Source organism: Antedon mediterranea, chromosome 9, assembly GCF_964355755.1.
Source record: "Antedon mediterranea chromosome 9, ecAntMedi1.1, whole genome shotgun sequence".
NCBI lineage: Eukaryota > Metazoa > Echinodermata > Crinoidea > Comatulida > Antedonidae > Antedon > Antedon mediterranea.
The window spans coordinates 11673292-11691884 of NC_092678.1; the positions used below are offsets into that span (position 1 = coordinate 11673292).

At 31.7% G+C, this 18593-nt stretch overlaps 1 protein-coding gene across 1 annotated transcript in view; it reads right to left on the reverse strand.

Moving 5' to 3' along the window:
• The window catches only part of LOC140058720 (major facilitator superfamily domain-containing protein 4A-like), a 77546-nt gene extending 61323 nt beyond the window's left edge, over nucleotides 1-16223 (reverse strand). Inside the window, exon 1 of the mRNA XM_072104436.1 lies at nucleotides 15535-16223. Within this exon, the coding sequence (XP_071960537.1) occupies nucleotides 15535-15845 (311 nt within the window). The 5' untranslated portion in view covers nucleotides 15846-16223. The remainder of the gene's footprint in view (nucleotides 1-15534) is intronic.
• Nucleotides 16224-18593: the final 2370 nt, after the last annotated feature.

Consider the following 18593-nt stretch of genomic DNA (forward strand, 5'->3'; position numbering starts at 1 on the left):
TTGAGGTAGGCAGCGCAGGCTAAGTAGGCCCAGGTTAGCTAGCATTTTCGGTTGCAATTTATTTTAATGTTTGAATTACACCTGAACAAACAATATAAATAATAATCAGGGTTCGTAAATGTTTCAAAGAATACACAATTAGACGTTTATAGTAACTATTTTATTTTGACTTTTTCCATATTTAGGCTTGACCTGGCTAACTGTAGGCCTGATCAACTGTAAACATTGTTGGGAATTTTGCGATTTTCGCGCACCCTTTAATTTCATGATCATTGGGTAATAAAAGGGTCACAAAAATGTTGGCCCTTTACAGTAAACAACACACAGAGACTAGGCCTAGACTTAGATGTTAACACTTTCATTTTATTCACATTTCTTTCATTTCTGAAATTTAAAAATAATACTGTATCATCTTGTTGATAATATTTTACATTGATAATAATACACAAATGAGAAATAAAGTTAAGAAAAGATCATTTTGTTTACCCAGATTGGACTGGGGGCTACCAAAACGGATACTGACATCCACATTTTGTTGACCCAGAATAGACCGGTTCCCACATGATAGGACAAAACCTTGTTGGCGTTAATCAAAGCTACGTGCGCCAAATTTGTTGGCCATGGATAAACTCTGGCTAATTTGCCGCAGGGATACGATTGACCGATGACACCGCATTAATGTACTTATCAGTTTAGCCGCCATCAAGTAAAAAGTACCCTTTTTTTGGCTCAAGGTGAACTTTGGATCCGACTCTGAAAACTGTTTCAGCTGAGCAAGTAATGGATATAAACAAGGTACAACATTTTTTGGTAGTAGAAATATTATGGCTCAAAATAACAGCGTATTGATCCAATATTGGAATGCAATTTAATCGGTAGATACAATGAAAAACTAGATTTAATTCGTCACTATGACGAATTATAGGTTATATGCATTGATTTAAATAAAGATAATTTTTAAAAGATATATTGATTTCTCAGAATCTTTAATTATTTTAATATATTATAGGATCTTGCTAACGGGAATACAATAGCCGGTATCACAATCCGATCAAAGATTCCTCTGCGTATGATGTCATAAACCACATTTGTTGTTACATAAGTAATAAAGACATTACTTACTTTTTATATAGATTTCATTATAAATTATGTGTATAATCTATACACTAAAAAATAAAATTGAACAAACAATATGGATAATAAAAAAAAATCTTATTTCGTTTCCCAAAGTGAGCCTCGATCTCGGTACCTTGAGTGCCATAGACACGAGCACAGACCACCGAGCCATACATAACTGACTAAAAGTTGTAGAAAGATTCCTCCGTGTATTTACTATGCAGTAACCACTTTGGTGCAAATAGATTATTACATACCGCAATGAATTATAATTTTTTACAATGATGACATCTTTAAAAATTAAAAAAAATGATGCACTGTCAAACTATATACTTTTAACTTTAATATATGAACTTCTTAAGGAAGAAAGTTAATGTTAAGTTTGTTATTTTGGCCTAAGAAAATGTCATAATTTGTTTGATTGTGGAAATTAATTTTTTTAAATTTAATATGCAATTAATGATGACTTTTAATTTCATAATAAATCATACATATGATACATACACTTCAAGAAAATGAAATAAAAAATAGGTGTTCCCAAGCACTCTGACGATATATATTAATTCTAAAATTTAGCATATTTTCACCATTTTGTTAACTTGCATGTGCGTAGCCTGTCACTTTTGACGTGCTCGTATAACGCAATTTAGTGTTGAAAAGTGAATAAAATATGATGATATTATTAAAGAAAAGGTTATACAACAGTAATCGGACAAAAATAGTGCGCATTAATGTTTAACGCTAAAAATGCAAAAATCTGCGCACTCATGGCAATTTTTAAACGCTTAAAATTGCCTGAAACGTACTTTAATTTCATCGAAAATAAATTTTGAAAATTTCAAGCGCGCGTACGCATGCGTTATATGCGCTACGCACATAATTGTATTGCCATGTGGTGAAATATGACCTGAAATTTATGAGTACCAAATTTTGTTTAATTGTGATTCATGCTTGTGAAGATATGATTACAAACGTGATTTCGTAAAATCGCGCGTAATTTTTGATTGCGCACCGTGAAAACATAACAACATCGATTCCTGGACATAAGGAATATACTCTGAAAAATTGACTTAGCTAGATGAAACTGATGCCAAGATAATTCACGGACAAAATAGTGCTAAGGAAAGAATAAATAAATAAATAAAGATCCTGACTGAATCAAGGTTATATGCATTAATGCATATAACCTAATAACCAGTTATTTGATTTACCATTGAAATGTGCGGCTAGTTTAACGTCTAGACAATTTAACCTACGTAAAGAATGTTCACTTTGTATTCATCTTTTAAATTATTATATACACAAAAAAAATAATCATTGTTCAACCCTCAAAAAATTGTTTTGTGGCCCAGAATTTTGTCCTAAATCGTCACCATATAACAGGGTCATTGACATGTTATGTGTAAGAATGTAAATTTTTCTACTCTATAGGCCTACTTGTGTTTAGTAACCAGCAACATAAATACAGTAGTAAAAAGCACTGTTAACACAAATGTATTCCCTTCCCTGATCCGCTGTATTTTGCTGCATTTTTACATATTTAAAAACAAATTTATTTGATTATAAATGTTACCATATTACACCCAAAAAGATAAACACCTCCCTAACACCCCTCCCCAACACCCCTCCCGATCAATAAACGCCATGGTGTGTATATTCAAATAAAATTCTTACAGCAAATTAAATCTATTCAGTATTGCGTAATAGTAATAATGCTTTTAAAAAATACAATTTTTAATTAGTCTAATAGTGTTCAAATTTAATTTATATTGTTTAAATATTACCTTGAATCATATTACCATGGTTACAATACAAAGTTCAAAATGTAAGAATCAGGTTTAATGAAGCATAAATTACGCAGAAAGATGACTAAAATATTGTAGTCATTCTGTAATTAATTATTTTTCCATATTAATGGCCATAGTAGTTGCAATTAATAATAATAAAAACAGGAATATACAGTATAGGCTAAGATTTGAAACATACTAACATACTAACCAAATAACTAACAGAACATGTCCACAGAAACAGCAATGTAACTAAAATATAATAAGAATACTGTCAGAAGAAGTAATGTGCAAGTTTTTTTACATTATATGTAAATTAAAAGTGTTTAAATAGATTTGTAGCTGATTTATAACTCATATTTGTATTACTGTATACTCTACTGAATAAAGTAATTACAGTTGACTATGATGAATAATTGTATATTAATATATAGTAAAGTTTGCATCAGGGGAGTTAAGTTGATTAACTAGATTTTTCTCCACAATTCTAGTGTAATTGTACCGGATACTCTGTGCATTTCACAATACTTTTGAATACATTTATACATTGCTTTTGTTTTCAGGTGGGACAAAAAAACAATTTACTAAAATATTTATGTTGTATAAATGACTTGTTCACAAAAACATAATGTGTTTTTGCACGTCTAAGGAGCCCTACAAGGCATTTGAACAGTACTTTACCTACTTACTATAGAACGATGGCCAATACCACTTTTTTAATAGGCCAAATAATTAAAATATATGTAATTATTATAATAATTTTTAAAAGTTGTGGCCATCATGTACCTTTAAAGTTGATAATTAGATAAGGTACACCATGGCTTTCTGATAGCATACTGTATAACCCCAAGAATAATTAGTTATCCGCTTGGTATACCAAGCGGATAACTCCTTGTTATTGTATGAGATCAACATTTTTGGTTATCCGCAACTTAGTTGCAGGATAACCCATGTGATTGTAAATATCTTTTTTTTTCATCATCTTTGTTCTTCTTTCTTTCCCTGATTTTTGTGAGCAGCATATCCCCTATTGCTTGTAAATATATCTTTTGTATAACTTTGTCATTATATGGACATTTATCTGAAGTTGTGCACCTCCATATTTTGAAAGACGTCAGAGTTGCGCAACGTGACTTACGCGCGATTTTATGAATTTCAATGATTGATCATAGGATAAAAAATGAAAGTCATTTTGTATTGACATTTGGTGAATATTTAAGTCATATCAAAGGCAAACTTTCTATGGATTAAAAATGGCATGTTTTACAAGAAGTTACGCGCGCACGCGCATTTAAAGTTTCAAAATGCGCAAAATTAATTTCTAATCAACTTTCTGCGCTGATCATGACATTTTAAGCATTTCAAAAATTCTCGCGCGTGCGAAAAATGTTACGCGTAAGATGCGCACGGAGCATGAAAATCATGTTTTTTGCTCTTGAATTATGATTTTCCAGCCTTTCCTAGTCATTTTAAAAAAGATTGACATCATTTCAAATTAAAATGACGTCATACGAACACGTTGATTTATACCATTTGCGCGCATTTTAGTTGCAAAAGTGACAACATATTGTCAAAATTATGCCTATTTTTAATCTATTATAGCTCCTCAGGATCAACCGTTACCCCCAATTTTTATAATTTAATATGTAAGCAGATATGTTGTAGATATGAATTCATGCAGAATCTTTACCCCTCGGATGTTATGACGTCATCGTATGGCCACACAAATGTAAAATATTGGATTTTTGACTGGTTCGTTATTGCTCATTACATTAAATAGAGCGCATATCGCTTATACGTATTCCATTTTCCCCGAAATTGTAATATTGTCTACGTCAATCAACTATCTTTCGCATGAATTAAAAATATTTTAATTTTTATGACGTCATCATGTCTAAAAACGTAAATAACTTGGGTCACTTATTTTCATCTTTACAGTAAATTTCAATCTGTTATAGCTCGTCAGATTAAAAAGTGATTATCACGATTAAAACGTTTTCTGGAAGCTATTGGATTGTAGATACGAATTGATGTGAATATTTTGCCAATCAGATGTTGTGAGTCATCATATGGCCAGTTGAATTCAAAAAGTCATATTTTCATCTCTTGCGTCAAAGTTCATTGCGTTTAAACGAGAGCGCATCTCACTTTTACGTTCCCAAAATTCTTAAAATTTGTTTTAATGTAATTATTTAGATAATTATCTTCTAACATTGTTATCTTTATATGTCAATTTGATGATGTCATCGTGTTAATAATAGGATTTAAAAGATGGGTCTCGTAATTTCATCTATGCTACACTGTATATAACATATATACAGTTTATTCTGTAAAATACTGTAATATGGTGTATGCTACATAATAGGTACAATTCAGCACTGTAAACATATTTATTTCATGTCAAAGGATGGCATAATAATTGTCGAGGTTCATATAGTTTAAAGTATGTGCATGTTGCGTATGCGCGGATAACCCGAACTCGTCAAAGTGACGAGTTCAAATCTAGTTTTTCTGTATTATTCTTCTTTCCATCCTTCCTTTTTGTGGATCGCGTTTCTCTAAAATGTGTAAACATAACATTTCATAACTTTGACAACATATGGGCATTTACGTGAAGTTGTGCACCTCCTATTTTTGAATGACGTCATAGTTGCGCAACGTGACTTACGCGCAATTTTATGAATTTCAATGATTGATCATAGATTAAAAACCAAAAGTCATTTAGTATTGACACTTTGACAAAATTTAAGTCATATCAGGGGCAAACTTTCTACGGATTAGAAATGGCATGTTTCACAAGAAGTTACGCACGCACGCGCATTTAAAATTTCAAAATGCGCAAAATTAATTTCTAATCAACTTTTTATGCGTTTCTTGTCATTTTGAGCATGTCAAAAATTCCCACGGGCGCGCAATTTTTTACGCACGCGGTGCGCACGTAGCGTTAAAAACATTTTTTTTTTCTTGAATTATATTTTTCAAGTCTTTCCTAGTAATTTTGAAAACAATTTAGACCTTTTCCAATTTAAATAACGCCACACGAACACGTTGAATTAAACATTTCATGCGCGTTTTTTATGAAAAAGCTTAAAAAATCGTCAAAATTTTGTCTTTTTTTAAACAGTCATAGTTTCTAAAGTAAACCGTGAACCGTTTATTTTTATTACAAAATCTAGAAGTTGATGAGTTGTAGATATCGGATCATGCATCGATAAGGCTAAAAAAACATTGTGACGTCATCGTATGGCCACACGAATGTAAAATATAGGATTTTTGTCTCTTTCGTTATTGCTCATCACATTCAATGGAGCGCATCACGCTTATCTGTTTTCCTTTTTCTCCTACATTTATACATTGTGTAGGTCAATCAACTTTCTTTAGCATGAGATAAAAATATTTTAATTTTTATGACGTCATCATGCCTAAAAATTTTAATTACGTGGGTCATTAATTTCATCTTTACAGTAAATTTTATTCTGTAATAGCTCGTAAGAATAAAATGTGATAATCACGATTAAAACGTTTTCTGGAAGCAATTGGATTGTAGATACGAATTCATGTAAACATTTTGCCAATCGGATGTTGTGACGTCATCATATGGCCAGTTGAATAAAAAAAGTTGTATTTTTATATTTTGCGTAATAGTTCATCACATTTAAAAGGGTGCGCATCTATATTTTACGTATTCAAATTTCTTCTACACGTTAATATGTTGTTCCTAAGATAATTTCCTTCTGAAATTGCTATCTAAGTGTTTCATTTTGATACCGTCGCCATGTTAAAAATTGGAATAAATGGCGGGTCCCGTAATTTCACCTATTCTACACTGTATGTAATATGTATACAGATTATACTGTTTGCATGTATATACTATATGACACAAAATTGACAGAATTCAGCACTAACAGCATATCATATTCTTCAGTTCTTGTCATAATGCCATAATCTTTATCTGTGTGCAATATTCCAACGTATGACGTGCACGTGGCGTTTGTCGTGGTGCGGATAACTAACTCGTCAAAGTGACGAGTTTCATGTCTAGTTAGCAATTGGTTTACAATTTTAATTGTGTTGTATTTTAACTGTATTTTTTCACTATCAATATTAATTGTGTTGTATTTTAACTGTATTTATCACTATCAATATTAATTGTGTTGTATTTTTTTTAAATCTAAGGGGTATTTATTTGATTATACATGTTACCATATTACACCCACAAAAATAAACACCTTTTTCGAATAAACGCCCTCTAAAAACACTTCTTAGCAATAAACGCCCCGGGCGTTTATTCGAATGAATACAGTATTGTATTCTTCTTCAAAAGCTAAAGGTTTTATTTATATTGACTAGGAATAAAATGGCTATAGCATTTACAACAATTTATATTAAATATGTATTTTTGTCAATTACTTTGAGATGATTCCTTAGAAAGAATTTTAAATAATTGTTTCCAATAAATCAATATACATAATATCTAATTGTAAAATAGTATGTAAATTTGGGTGTTTAATCAATATTGAATAATTATTATATGGAGTCTATCTCAGAATCATAGTATTTAAATGTATATGTATGGCACAGTATATTGAAATTATTACTCAGAATTATAACCACTTCTGTTTTTTTTATTTTTCTTCTTCTTAAGCTTCTGTTGCCAGAAAAACAACAAATTTGCAATATGAGGTTTCAAAAATAGATTGCTTTAATAATCTGATTAATAAAAAATATATATTGTACATAAAACAAAACGATTTGAGTAAATTTTCAGGCCATTTTAAGCATTTAAAATGTCTTTGAATTAGTTTGCGTCACATTTCCATTTTTTAGCACATACCATTAAAGACACTATACCTGCAATGTTTCACGTCACGTAAAATAATGCATAGAACTTTAAAAACACTAAACCAGGTCATTTCTTGTCTTAAATGTGCATTTTATAAGTTAAAAAAGACATTAGATTTTTACCTAATTTAAGGTCAAACACTACATTTTATGTAAAAATAAATATTATTTGATCTATATGGACCTATTGCGATAATTGTTTTCGTCTTTAAACAGTTAAAAGTGTGAATAATAAGTCAATTCTAATAATTTAAGCAACGTGTTTGAGGGCGGCCCAATTGTTAAGTAATGGTACAGTTACACTGATATTGCTAAACTGTGCAAACCTCACGCAAACCCCCTTCAAACCAATTAATATTGATTAGATCACTAGACTATAAAAGGAGACAATTTATGAAAAATTTGTGAAAAATATTATTTTTTGAGAAAATTTTAGATAGCAAACAACTTGATATTGATTATAACATAATTAGAACTATAAAAGAAGACAATATATGAATGTTTTTCTGCTATTTTGACATTTTTTGGATGAAGAAATTGACAGATTTCACAGTATAACCTGTGCAAACTAGATAGCAGTTAACCTAAAAAACCCTTGATCAACATGCATTATCGCCTTATTTTCAAATATAAGGCTGCATCATAAACAACCAGTCTTCATAATGTAATTTTGTCAATATTTTTTGTGACTCTAATATTAACCCCATGGGTTACTATTAGAGTGTGGGTTATTATTATAGATTGACTTATAAGATGGTGGGTGGGTTACTATTAGAAGGTGGGTTACTATTAGAAGGTGGGTTACTATTAGAGGGTGGGTTACTATTAGAAGGTGGGTTACTATTAGAAGGTGGGTTACTATTAGAGGGTGGGTTACTATTAGAGTAGTGGGTTACTATTAGAAGGTGGGTTACTATTATAGTGTGGGTTACTATTAGAAGATTTACGGTATTTTATAAGTTTAAAAAATAGGGGGCACCAGCCATCCTGGAGAGCTATAATCGATTGAATATAGGCATATTTTTACACAAATTTGCATAAAATTACCCATTTTTAAGCGCACGAATTTGACGTGCACATGTGTCATTATTTTACATTCATAATTCATAAAAAAGGAAAGGAACTTATCATAAAAGGTATACATATACCAATCCAACCAAGTGCAAAAACGGCCTGTCTAAGCTGCATACGTGCTAAGTACGCAAAAGCGCGTGCAACAGGAATTTTTTTTTTTAAATGTGAAATGCTTAAAATTCCCTGAAACGTGTATAAAGTTGATTAGAAATTGATTTTGAGCATTTTTAACTTTCAAAACGTGCATATGCGAAAAAAAACCAATGTTTTACTGATGATACAGGAAGATGACCCTTGACATGAAGCATAAGTGTGTCCAAGTTTCATTTGAAAAAGGGTGTTACATAGTTTTGAATTTAAATAGAAAATTTAGGAATTTCAGAAAATCATGCGTAGTTACTCTACACGACCATATTTTCATTAAACTAAAGTCTGTTGCACAACTACATATATACGGGCATCTGCTGGCCAAGTTACAACGTAACTATCGCCGTTTTCCATATCTGCGACCAACAAAAACTGAGCAGAACAAATGATATTTTTTACAATAACAATAGGCTATCACTCTAACTATAGCCTTACTATAAAAGGAGACAATATATTAAGGCAACACAAAATCGGTCACAGTTACAGTACATATAGTTTAGAAACATCAATTATCATTTGAATGTTTTACATTGTGTTTTTTTTTCTTATGTCGTTACCTAGTAATTGCCACTTGGCCAGGAAAGGTAGGTTTACTATATGCATTGATATTATAATGTTTTATTTTATTTATTAGATTACAATAATAGTCTATTGTATGCCTGACATTAATTATAATAAATGCATTATTTCACAATACATATGACATAATTTAGGTCGATATGTGAACATCTGCAATACTTTTTTCATTCAATTTATATCTTCTTCATTATCTAGACCTTAATCTGTCAGCTGAAATTATATCGGTTATGTCGACCTGGTTCAACATCATTGATTCATTATATTAAAGTTTATCTAGTTTAATTTTGTTCTTAGCTTGTTTTTTTTTTTAAATGAATAAATATATTTTAAATATACTCTGCATTGCACAGAATGTTTTAAAAAGAGACACATTTGTTATGCTATTCAAATCTTAAGGTTCCACATCTCTGGGTATGTGACCAAAATTATTATAAATTTCTTTTACTATAATATTCAAAAACTCATTTTTAAAATTTAAAATCAGAAATCCAACTGTTGACGTTTACTGAACGGTTTTGATCAATGCTATGCTGTTCGTACAATCGTTGTGTAATGCAGTCTACTGTAGACTAAGCCTAATAAATAGCACGTGCATGTTACGATGCGCTGGGCGATAGCCTAACTCGTCATCGTGACGAGTTCAAATCTAGTTAGGTTATATGCATGATATGCATATAACCTCTTGATTCTGTCACAATCTTTATTTATTTATTTATTTATTTATTTATTCTTTCCTTAGCACTATTTTGTCCGTGAATTATCTTGATATCAGTTTCATCTAGCTAACTCAATTTTTCAGAGTATATTCCTTATGGCCAGGAATCGGTGTGGTTATGTTTTCACGGTGCGCAATCAAACATTACGCGGTTTACGCGCGATTTAACGAAATCACGTTTGTAATCATATCTTCACAAGCATGAATCACTTTTAAACAAAATTTGGTAAGTCTCATAAATTTCAGGTCATATTTCATCATATGGCAATACAATTACGTGCGTAGCGCATATAACGCATGCGTACGCGCGCTTAAAATGTTCAAAATTGTCAGAATTTATTTTCGATCAATTTAGAGTACGTTTCAGGCAATTTTAAGCGTTTACAAAATTGCCATGCGTGCACAGATTTTGGCACGCGCAATGCGCACTGTTTTTGTCAGATTACTGTTGTATAACCTTTCTTTAATAATATCATCATATTTTATTCACTTTACAACTCGAAACAGCGTTATACGAGCACGTCAAAAGTGATTAATGGCATATTAAATTTTTTTAAATTAATTTCGACAATCAAACAAATTATAACATTTTCTTAGGCCGAAATAACAAACTTAACATTAACTTTCTTCCTTAAGAAGTTCATATATTAAAGTTAAAAGTATATAGTTTGACAGTGCATCATTTTTTTTAATTTTTAAAGATGTCATCATTGTAAAAAATTATAATTCATTGCGGTATGTAATAATCTATTTGCACCAAAGTGGTTACTGCATAGTAAATACACGGAGGAATCTTTCTACAACTTTTAGTCAGTTGTGTATGGCTCGGTGGTCTGTGCTTGTGTCTATGGCACTCAAGGTACCGAGATCGAGTCTCACCTTGGGAAACGAAATAAGATATCTTTTTATTATCCATATTGTTTGTTCAATTTTACTTTTTAGTGTATAGATTATACACGTAATTTATAATGACATCTATATAAAATGTATTATTAATGTCTTTATTACTTATGTAACAATGTGGTTTATGACATTATACGCAGAGGGATCTTTGATCGGATTATGATACCGGCTATTGTATTCCCGTTAGCAAGATCCTATAATATATTAAAATAATTAAAGATTCTGAGAAAATCAATCAATCAATCAATCAATATACTGTATCTTTTAAAATTTATCTCTATTTAAATCAATGCATATAACCTATCATTCGTCATAGTGACGAATTAAATCTAGTTTATTTATTCTTTCCTTACACTTTTTTGTCCTTCAATTATCTTGGCATCAGTTTCATCTAGCTAAGTCCATTTTTTTTTCAGAGTATATTCCTTATGGCCAGGAATCGATGTGGTTATGTTTTCACGGTGCGCAATCAAAAATTACGCGGTCTACTAGTTCACAATTATGTTAATCCTCAATTCAAGATTATGTTAATATCAATCTCATAAAATAATATTAATAATACAATAGTCAGACCTAGAGACAGAGCTTTATTTGATTACTGATAGCTATACAAACTCACACCCATACTTTGTAGTTGACTGTACAATACAAACTGTATGTGTTGGCATCCTTTAATAAAAAGAAGAAATATCCAGCCCAGGTACCTATGACCCACACATATCAGTTATTAAAAACCTTGCCAGTACACATTCTGGTCATGGTTGATGAACGATTCAAATCCCAGCAACAGCATTTGGAATTGAGTTTTAAAACCTTTCCATTACAATTATATTTTGATATTAGGTTGGGTAGGGCCGGAGGAGTAATAATTTAATAGCAAAAATTTGTAGAACGGACAAATCCAAAGTGGGGACATTTAGACTGTCTAGTTGTTACCTAGTTTGACTTTCTTACAGCTTTACCTTGAACTATTAAACTAAATCTTCAATTTCAACATTATTTTTTTCAATCTAAGCAGGTGTAAATTGTATGTTAGAGGCAATAGTGTTTTGAAAGTAAACAGTTATGAATGAATGACAAACCTTCTTAACCTCCATACCATTCATTTCTTCTGAATAGAATTCCTTGATTGTTATTTCAAAAACCAAAGTAAACAAAACTGAATTGAAATTAGAGATAACGTATCTCATCACAAGAATATCCAGAGCAGAGGAGAAAATAGGGGTGGTGCTACGATTCTAAGCCAGTTTGTTGAATCCCAATTTACAGAGTCCAATTTGCAGCAAACAATGGAAATGACCATACGAAACTCAGATTGCCAACTCTAATAATATTATTTATAGCATAATTAATATAAAGTATATTACTTAGTATTTTCTAATGTCTTTTTTATTCACTACCTAAATACTACGTCAAATTTAAGAGTGTACCATAAAGGCCAAAGTGAAACCAACACGTCGTTGCAAGCTACATGTGCATCACAGCATGCGATAAAACCATGCTCCTAAAATTCAACATTCTAGATGATTATACTGTATTTTTATTTTTATTTTTTTTATTTTATTTTATTCAATTTTTAGGCACAACAATACATGAGAATACAGCGGCCTGAGGATTGCCATGAGTGCAAAGCACTATCGAGATGGCTCTCCATATACTGCACTAGAACATATAAGACAAACATATACACAAGATGCTCTACAAAGACAAAGACTTATTAGTAAGTCTTTGGGAGTGGAGTTGTAAATAGTCCGCTTCACTAGCTCACATAATTTTTTTTTAAATGGTCATTTTCCATGACAATACAAATTCAAACATTTTGTTAGCAAGTTTTACAAGATTTCCGTACTTTAACTTGCTTTCTTCTTTCCTAAATTAAAGTTATGGCCGTCATTCATCAATGTTGCTATAGTTTTGTGACAGATTTTGCTGTTGTTCGGCGCAAGAATGGAAATGATAAAACAAACTATGAATATTAAATAAACTGTACATTTGTTAAGTGATGGAATGATTTACAAAGCCCTAGTTACATCCTAGTGGGGACAGTGAATAGTTTGCATGTGTTACATTCTAGTGGGAAGCCTTAAGTAACTAGACTGTGAATAGTTTCAGAAAACTCCTATAAATGATGAGATTTTAGGATCCTTTTACACTTGAATATAGGTTGTATGTAGGTGATGTCATATAGTATAGGTTAATTCATTATTAAAATGAAATAAAAATGACATCACCATCTTCTAGATCATCATGACTTCATTGGCAGTTTCCTTACAATTAAAGTGTCTTTATTTTAATTTATGAGCACTTGGGGATGAATTCTATACCTACTTTCTGCACTATAATAGGCCATGTTTCTGCTGCCAAGTAAATAACATACAGTATATTTCGGTGTATAAGTTGCACCTGTGTATAAGACGCACCTCCTGACTGAGAGTAAAATATTGGTATTTTTTATATCGTCGATGTATAAGACGCACCTTATATTTCATCAAAACAATGTTTTTTTTAAATTGTAATCAATATTATTGTAATAATATATTTTGTTATATCTACAACGGCGTCCTTTATTTAGTGCATGACCGTGTGTGTAACACGCACGTGTGTGGGCTAGCCTCACTCGATCATTTCGAGAGGGCGCACGTTTTTTCGATTAGTGTATCTATGTATCCGAGAAGTGTGTATGCTAGGTCCATGCTATAATCACCTGGAGAATATACTAGTCGAATACCGTACATGTGGCCGCCAAGAAGGGCTTGCGCTGGGGGTACGGCGGTCGTGCGTATAACTATAAATAAATACTATTCCAATCGTAAACGTTTACAAATGAAATTTTATCGGAGCGCCTAAAACAGCTCCATAATAAACAAATCTTTTCATCATATTTAGTATAACTTCACGCTAAAATGCCTTGAAAACTAGGCAGAAGCAGGTTGCCGTTACGTTAGTACACTGTAGCTAGGCCTAGCCTACTCAGGCCTAGACAACGAGGTGACGATATGTGTGGGTGAGGCATTTATGTTCGGTGTATAAGACGCAGCCTTAATTTAGAGGTCAAATTTGCGTGTCAAAAGTGCGACTTATACACCGAATATACGGTATATGGTATTTTTTAAATAACGTATACAGTATTTTTTGGCAGCGGATACAGCGCTCATAAAAAAAATACCGTATTTTGTATACCGTATTTTCCCGGCCACCAAATTTGTGGATAGAATATGGTATACAAACACGACCACCCAAGAAGTTTTTTTTAGCAGAAACGGTGTACTAAACAATATGGTATAAAATATACCATAGTTTTATACCACGGTATATAAAAAATAAATATATTTTATTGTATTTTATACCGGTATAAAATAAGATATATTTTTTATTTTTTAGTACTCCATATTTTTATTACATCGTACAGACACATAGTCTGCTGTGCAGTTTTTAACTGGTTATTTTGCGCTGCCTTTTAACCGGTTACCACAAATTTGTCCTGTTTCTGCTCCCAAGAAAATTTATTTAAACCGATTTTAACCGGTTATTTTTATGCAGCAGAAACAGGCCCTATAGACACATGGATGTTTAGCACTTCATTTTAAAACTACATGATAATTTTACCTAGAATTAATAGAGTTGCTGCCAAAATAAATCTAATAAATTGCAGATGGCAGGCTGTCACAAATATATCTATATATATCTTGTTACACCATGATTGTTCACTAACTCAGGATCAATGGTTTTTGTTCAAATATTTAACAGTTGGTACAATTAAAATATTTGTACAAAGATACCTATGACACAATGCAAGTAAAGCAGACTATTGGTGTATAACTAAAGAAGGCTTTGGTCCACACAATGTCTTGGCTTGACCTAGGAAAACTTAATCATCTTAATATTAAACAATTTATAAAAATCAATTAAGGTTGAATGATTAATACAAAAAAAGTTTAAAAAATGGAATATAGCAAGAAATGCTTCAACTACTGGATGTCATGGCTAACAACATGCTATGGAATAGCAAGAAATGCTTCAACTACTGGATGTCATGGCTAACAACATGCTATGGCTACATACTCATCATCAAAATTATTAGAATTAATGTATTAATATTATTTAGATGGAGGATCAACATTATAATGTACATATGACCAATAATCACGTCAAGTGAAATTAGAATTAAAACTGGACAAAATATGTATGAATTAAAAATTATACATAGGTTTTTGCATCAACTCAAATGTCATGGTTAACATTTTTGAAAATTGTGTTTGATGTTAGCAAAACAGTGACTGAATTTTTTCTGTTCTCTTATTTATTTTTTTGTGATGTGAATAAAGTTGGTATAACATTTTTTTTTCCTTGCGCAGTTTAAAATTTCCTTACCTGTCAACAAGAATTCCTCCAATCATTGATCCAACTAAAGTACTAAGAGTTTGAGCAAGAAACACCCAAGCCATAGAGTCTAGTTTTGAGCCTGTTTGACAACCAAGGTCCAACAATGTTGGCCCTAAGAGAGCAACACACATTCCAAAACTCCAAAAAACACTACAGTATGTTATAGTGGCCTGCAGGTTCCTGCTAAATAGATCTCGAGATGTTATCAATGGAGGACTTGACGAAGACAAACCTTCTTTCGATGTGTCAGAACCTTCTGTTGAACTGCTGTTCTCCGATTTCTTCTTTCTCTCTGCCATTTCTATGCTTTTATTTTCTATGTCAAGTAACTAATAACAATAATATAAATATATAGATGTGTGCGTTATCCTTTTAAAAATGAGCCGTTAAAACAGTATCGGATAAGCCAACAAGGTAAGCACAAAATGAAGGCATATGGTACCGACACTGTGTAACAGGTGTTCCTGGTGTTTAGAAGGTAATCGTTTAGAACCGGGAACCTAATCTCAACAAAACCTGCCTGAACACTGTGAAAATCGCTACTGTCATCTCACTGCTTTTTTGATTGTTTTAATATAAGATTAATAATTTATAGGCGAAACCTGCTTAACCGTTCTGATTACAGGTGCTGTACGGCGTCCAACGGCAAAGAAGTCAGTTTTTCTGTTAAATCTATACGGTCATTTTCACTTCATTAGCAGTCCAACAATATCTCTTGTTTATCGACTGCACACAACATTGGTGTGAGGTTGGTGTCATTTTGCAAAAGGTATTTCGCACAAAAAACGTATAGGCTATAGTAATAATATAATAATAACAAATGCAATCATTTAATAATTTAGGCATAGATGCATCTAAATACAATTAATAGATTATACATTTTCGCTATAAAATAGAAAAAGGGAACTGTATCCGTGAAATATATAAACTATTGACTACCCCGTTGAATAAAATGGTAGAGTCCCACGAATCCACCAGCGATGATGAGATTTGAGATTGGCTGAAAATATACCATAGTTTTCTATATGTTCATTATAGCGATGTCAAAATGTGTGTAAAATTGCTTTGTGTCTGTTTATTCTTTTATTCTATAATTCTTATTGTAACGTACTTCAAAGGGACAATTACCATAACATTGAACAGAGGCTCCACATTCTAGGTCTATTTTGGTCTACCATTGAGTTAGTTCTCTATTGGTCTACTGACTCGTGCAGTTAGTCAAGAATCATTAGTAAGCCTATAGGCCTAAACATTAATAGGTTGCTAGTAGGCCTAAGTTCTAACGAAACCCGTGCAACTACACGAAATACTAAATTTAATAATAAATAATAATTTTCTTGATATCATTTTCAAATGAAAATCACTAAAGCGCAGGTCTGAGAAACAGGGTCGCATTTAAAAAGAATCGTTCAACATTCACAGTCTTAGGCCTATAGAACCCTTAGGCCTATAAAACCCTTATAAAAATAATAATTTTAGCTTCACAACAAATTTAATTAATAACGGCTTACTGGTATTATTATTTTTTTAATTATTTAGAGAAACTGTGTCTTTAAAATTAATATTCTTGACATACAAACAAATACAGTTAGGCTTAAATATATACGAAAAGTTCCATTCCACAAAGGTGAGTTTCAAAACAGATTATAAATAATCAAAAAATGTTAAATTATCGTTTTAAAAGAATATATTAATCTGCGAACATGATCGGTGATATTTTAGATTCGACCGTACGTCTGTCATTTCTATTTTCAATTAAAAATGTTATTTGTTAATCCATATAAAAGGAGGGGATGATTGATTCTTTGAAATTTAAAAGGATATTTAGAAGCCTAATGATAATAAATTAAAATGATTGCGCCTATCACCAGATAATGATAATATGATGAAAGCCTGGTGTTGAAAAACAGAACAATTTGAAAATATTTACGTCAGTGTGAACAATAAGCTCATTAACTATACGTACGTCATCGCAAATGAACGTCTTCACGGTCGCTTGGTATAATCAAAATATGAGTAGACAATCATCGTCAGTTACTTGAAATGATTAAATATAGATGGAAATCTCAAGATGGTCGGCTTATCGAATCAGTCATGGTGCCAATACACTAAACTGATATTAAAAGGAAAAGGCGCGGATGTTTTTATCCAGGAAATATCCTAACACCTATCTTATATATCTTTATATTTTATGTGATAAATGTAAGTTATTTGCAAGATGGAAACAATTGTCTGCTATCCGTTGACTGGATAGACTTCGACATATCAGAAGTACTATGTTTAATAATTACTATAATTATTAATAATTACTATAATTATTATTTTTATTCATAATTAATAATTGTAAGCTTTTCCTAATTTGATACCAAGACATGCGATTTACTTCTGAATAAGATGGTGTTTAAGTGCTACACAAGCAGATGAGATGGCGTTTACAGTAGTGCTATATACCAAGATATGTGATTTACTTCTCAATCAAGTAATATTAGGATGGTGAATAAGATGGTGTTTAGGTGCTACACAAGAAGATGAGATGATGTTTACGGTGGTGCTATACCAAGATACCAGATGTGCTCCTCAATCAGGCAATAGGATGGTGTTAGTGTTACAGAACAAAGATGACAAGTTACAGTGGTGCTATCCGAGATGGTACTACACCTTTTGAAATAGTGTTTATACGGTTACATCATCATTGCTAAGAGATGTGTTAAACCTAGATAATAGATGATACCTATGTAGTGCAACAAGAGATGAGACAGTGCTTAGAGTGGCGCTACATAAAGAGATGTGTTAAACCTAGATAATAGATGATACCTATGTAGTGCAACAAGAGATGAGACAGTGCTTAGAGTGGCGCTACATAAAGAGATTTGTTAAACCTAGATAATAGATGATACCTATGTAGTGCAACAAGAGATGAGACAGTGCTTAGAGTGGCGCTACATAAAGAGATGTGTTAAACCTAGATAATAGATGATACCTATGTAGTGCAACAATAGATGAGACAGTGCTTAGAGTGACGCTACATAAAGAGATGTGTTAACCTA